Source organism: Solanum dulcamara, chromosome 6 (genome assembly GCF_947179165.1).
Source record: "Solanum dulcamara chromosome 6, daSolDulc1.2, whole genome shotgun sequence".
In the NCBI taxonomy this organism is placed as follows: Eukaryota; Viridiplantae; Streptophyta; class Magnoliopsida; order Solanales; family Solanaceae; genus Solanum; species Solanum dulcamara.
Genome location: NC_077242.1, coordinates 6,187,891 through 6,193,104, shown reverse-complemented (window position 1 = coordinate 6,193,104; position 5,214 = coordinate 6,187,891). Strand labels below are relative to the sequence as shown.

Sequence of the window (5,214 nt, the reverse complement as noted above, 5' to 3'; positions counted from 1 at the left end):
AGCTATGTTAGTGTGAGCATTTTAACATTTTATTAAATTGCAATTTTAGCAATTGTCCTTTGATGACATTTAATGTCATCTTTAATTATTCTTTCTTTAGTGCATAAAATGTCTTTCATTATCATCTTTATTTAGTGCAAGACTAAATCATACCATTATGTATTTTTAATCTAATTATCACTAATAAGTGGTGCACTAAATCATATTATTATGTATTTTTAATCTAATTATCACTAATAAGTGGTGCACTAAATCATAATGGTGCACTAAATCATAATGGTACACTAAATGATGATAATGATGGCATTCTATTATTTTTTCATCTTTGAATGATTTTCTCTCCTATAAATAGAGAGATCTTCTTTGTTTTGAAATGGAAGAATAAGAGAAGAAAAAATTGAGAGAGTTAAGTTTATATAAAAAAGAGAGTTCTTATTAGTTGAAGGGAGGTGTTCTTTGTGTAGAGCTTTAAACTCAACTCTTGTCCAGAGTTTGTTGAGTTACATTTTTGTGATAAGGCTGTTGTATCCTGGAGGGGACAAGTCAAGAGGATTACTGCTGGACCAGTGAAACGATTTACTGCAGTGGGCTTGAATCTCCTTAAAGAGAGCGAGATATCCGCGCCTCAGCCAAGAAGTGAAGTTAATTTCTTCATTTTATTTTTCAATTGTAATTTGTAATCTTATAATTTCACCAACAATTTTAAGGAGATTCAATATGGCTACAATTGAAAAATCCGCGGATATCAAGATGGGAGATCTAAACAAACCATTTCGGTTTAATGGTAATCATTTCAAGAGATGGAAGGGTAAAGTACTTTTCTACTTAAGTCTTCTCAATGTTTCATATGTGTTGACTCAAAAAAATCCTAATAAAGTTGACATCCTCTCCATGGATAACGATGAACTAATTTCTCATCAAGAGAAAGTGGAAAAGTACAATAATGATTCCTACAAGTGTCGGTATTATATTCTTAATTGTCTATCTGATAATTTTTATGATTATTATGATAGAACTTACTCTAGTGCAAAGAAAATATGGAAAGCATTGCAGAGTAAATATGATACCGAAGAAGCTGGAGCGAAAAAATATGCTGCTAGTCGATTTTTTCGTTTCCAAATGGTGGATGATAAATCAGTGATAGACCAAGCTCAAGATTTTATAATGATCGTTAGAGAGCTCAGGTCTGAGGAAGTCAAAATTGGAGACAATCTTATTGTTTGTGGCATAATAGACAAACTTCCACCTTCATGGAAGGAGTTTCAAAAAACTATGCGCCACAAACAAAAGGAAACCTCTCTTGAGACTTTGATCATGAAAATCCGCATGGAAGAGGAGGCAAGGGGTCAAGATGCACTTTTACAAAATGAAGAGAGCAACATCACAACGAAGGTAAATTTAGTTACTTCAAAATATATTACTCCTGAATCTAGCAAAAATACCTCTTTGAAGCCTAAGAAGAAAAAGTTCAAGAAAAATAATGGTAGACTTCCCAAGAAAAATAATGGTGAAAATAGCCAAGCCCAAAATCAACAAGTTTATGATAAAGGACCGTGCTTTATCTGTGGCAAGAGTGGGTATATTGCTCGATTTTACAGATACCGGAAACGTGATCCTATACCTCAGGCAAACGTTACCGAAGAGCCTTTTGTGGCAATGATTACAGACATAAACATGGTTGAGAATGTTGATGGATGGTGGGCTGATTCTGATGCAAACCGTCATGTCTGTTATGACAAAGATTGGTTTAAAAAATATACTCCTTTTGGAGAGCCCAAAACCATCATGCTCGGTGATTCTCATACTACTCAAGTGCTTGGAATGGGAGATGTCGAATTGTGTTTTACCTCTGGAAGGATATTAACTTTGAAAGATGTACTTTATACTCCTTCCATGAGAAAAAACTTGATGTCTAGTTTTCTTCTTAATAAAGCAGGCTTTAAACAAATTATTGAATCTGATCAATATGTAATTGTGAAAAAAGGTATTTTTGTGGGAAAGGGGTATGCTTGTGATGGGATGTTTAAACTGAATGTTGAAATGAATAAAATTTCTACTTCTGTTTACATGCTTTCTTCTACTAATTTTTGGCATGCTCGTTTGTGTCATATTAATGATCGTTATGTTGGAATCATGAGTAATTTAGGATTAATCCAGTGATTAAAAAGAATTTTGAAAAGTGTGAAGCTTGTAGTAAAGCAAAAATCACTAAAAGGCTTCATTTTAAAGTTGAAAGAAAAACTGATTTATTAGAATTAGTTCACACTGATATTTGTGAACTTGGAGGAATTTTAACTTGTGGAGGAAATAGATATTTTATCACTTTCATTGATGATTTTTCTAAGTTTACATATGTTTACTTAATGAAAAATAAAAGTGATGCTTTTGAAAATTTTAAATTTTTTCTCCATGAGGTTGAAAATCAGTTTGGAAAGAAAATAAAAAGAATTAGAAGTGATAGAGGCCGTGAATATGAGTCAAATGAGTTTAATTCTTTTGTTAGATCATTGGAAATAATTCATGAAACTACTCCTCCTTATTCTCCTTCATCTAATGGTGTAGCGGAACGGAAAAATAGAACTTTGGTTGAATTGACTAATGCCATGCTTATTGAGTCAAATGCACCTTTGAATTTTTGGGGTGAAGCTATTTTGACTGCGTGTTATGTGTTAAATCGAGTGCCTCATAAAAAGACTAAACTAACACCTTTTGAGTTGTGGAAAGGTCATAAGCCAAATTTGGGATATCTAAGAGTTTGGGGTTGTCTAGCATTTGTGAGGCTAATGGATCCCAAAGTTACAAAATTGGGTAAGAAAGTTACTACTTGTGTTTTTCTTGGTTATGCTTCAAATAGTACAGCCTATAGATTTTTTAATCTTGAAGATAATATTGTAATAGAATCAGGTGATGCTATTTTTCATGAAAATAAATTTTCTTTTGATTCTAAAAATAGTGGGGGTCAAAGAATTGAACAAAATATTTTATCACTACCTAGTTCTTCTTCTTCCATTTTAAAAAATAAAGAAATTGATGATTTTGAGTTAAGGAGAAGTAAAAGAGCTAGAGTAGAAAAAGATTTTGGGCCTGATTTTTATGTTTTTAATGTTGGAGATGACCCTTTCACTTTACAAGAAACTTTATCTTCGTATGATTCTATTTTTTGGAAAGAGGCTGTAAATGATGAAATGGAATCACTAATTTCTAATAAAACTTGGAAGTTAGTTGATTTACCACCAGGTTGTTAAACAATTGGTTGCAAATGGGTCTTACGAAAAAAGTTAAAACCAGATGGATCAATCGATAAATATAAGGCTAGACTAGTTGCTAAAGGGTTTAAGCAACTAGAAGGCCTAGAGTTTTTTGATACTTTTTCTCCGGTTACAAGAATTACATCCATTAGACTTTTAATTGCTATGGCTGCAATTTTTGATTTGCATATTCATCAAATGGATGTAAAAACTGCTTTTTTAAATGGAGAACTTAATGAAGAAATTTATATGGAACAACCTGAAGGTTTTGTTGAAGCAGGCCAAGAAAGCAAAGTATGTAAACTTACTAAATCCCTATATGGCTTGAAACAGGCACCAAAACAATGGCATGAAAAGTTTGATTCCTGCATGATTGAAAATGATTTTAAAACAAATGAGTGTGATAAGTGCATATATCATAAGACTTGGAATAATACACATGTTATTATTTGCCTATATGTTGATGATTTATTGATCTTTGGCTCAAATATGAATGTTATTGATGATACTAAGAACATTCTTAGAAGCCATTTTGATATAAAAGATCTTGGTGAGGCAAATTTTATTCTAGGAATAAAAATTACTAGAACATGTGATGGAATTTTCCTTGACCAGTCACATTATGTTGAGAAAATTTTAAAAAAATATAACTTTCTTGAATGCAAGCATGTTTTAACTCCTTTTGATTCAAGTGTACACTTATTTCCTGTTCAAAGTGAAATTGATGTGATAAATCAAAAGGAATATGCTAGCGTAATTGAAAGTTTGAGATATGTGACTGATTGCACTAGGCCTGATATTGCATATGCAGTAGGAGTACTTAGCAGGTTTACTAGCAAGCCAGGTAAGGAACATTGGCATGCTATAACAAGAGTTATGAGATATTTAATTGGAACAAAAACTTGTGGTTTGTTCTATAAAAAATATCCTGCTGTACTTGAAGGCTTTTCTGATGCAGATTGGAACACTCTAGCAGGTGATTCCTGTTCTACCACTGGTTACATTTTTACATTGGGTGGTGGTGCTGTTTGTTGGAAATCAAAAAAACAAACTATAATTGCTAACTCTACCATGGAGGCTGAACTAATTGTTTTAGCTTCAGCTAGTGAGGAAGCGAATTGGTTAAGAGATTTATTATTTCAAATACCTTATTTTGAAAAACCAATTTCTCCAATTTTAATTCATTGTGATAGCACTGCAGCAATTGGTAGAGTTCAAAATCGTTATTACAACGGTAAATCCAGACCTATAAGGAGGAAACACAGTAATGTAAGATCATATTTGACAAGTGGTACCATTAATGTTGATTATGTCAAATCTTGTGAAAATCTTGCAGATCCTTTTACTAAGGCCTTAACAAGAGAAAAGGTCTGGAGCACATCGAGGGGGATGGGATTGAAGCCTATAAATCCATGAGTCATATATGAGGAAACCCAACTTGGAGACTAGAGATCCTATAACCAGGTTCAATAGGAAAAACGAATCACATGATGACTTGTTGTGAAAAAAATGCACTATTTTTATTCCCTCCCTATGATGTGAGTGCATTGTTTCCTGTAGTGAATTGTGGAGGTTGAGTTTAAAAAACTCTTAATGAAAATTTGTAGCCCGTATGGGTGGAGTGTTAAATTTACAGGAGCACTCTCGACAGATTTCACCTATGTGAGTATGGAAGTAGGCCGCTTCCTATGAGAATTAGGCTTATTCTCAAAAAATACTCATAAAACCGGGATAGCACAAGGCCGTAATGTGCTGGCTTATAAAGCTCGTGACAATACCTTGATTACTATGTGTGAGCAGTAATATTTTATTTCCCTTAAGCAGTCATAGTTCAAGTCTGAGACCACTACGACTCTGGAGTAAAAGTTATTATTTCACTAAGTGGAGGTTCAATGCAGAGCACACCTTCATTATGTATAGTAATCTTCCTTCAGCTGATAAACTCTCTTATAGAATATTAAAATGA

General features: G+C 33.0%; 1 protein-coding gene across 1 annotated transcript; it reads left to right on the top strand.

Annotated features, from left to right (window-relative positions):
- Positions 1–387: 387 nt before the first annotated feature.
- On the top strand, positions 388–4,605 carry LOC129891878 (uncharacterized). Its single transcript, XM_055967349.1, has 5 exons — positions 388–1,338; positions 1,573–1,875; positions 3,990–4,092; positions 4,192–4,274; positions 4,585–4,605. The coding sequence occupies exons 1-5, from the start codon at positions 718–720 to the stop codon at positions 4,603–4,605; spliced, it is 1,131 nt and encodes a 376-aa protein (XP_055823324.1). The 5' UTR covers positions 388–717.
- The last annotated feature ends 609 nt before the right edge of the window (positions 4,606–5,214 follow it).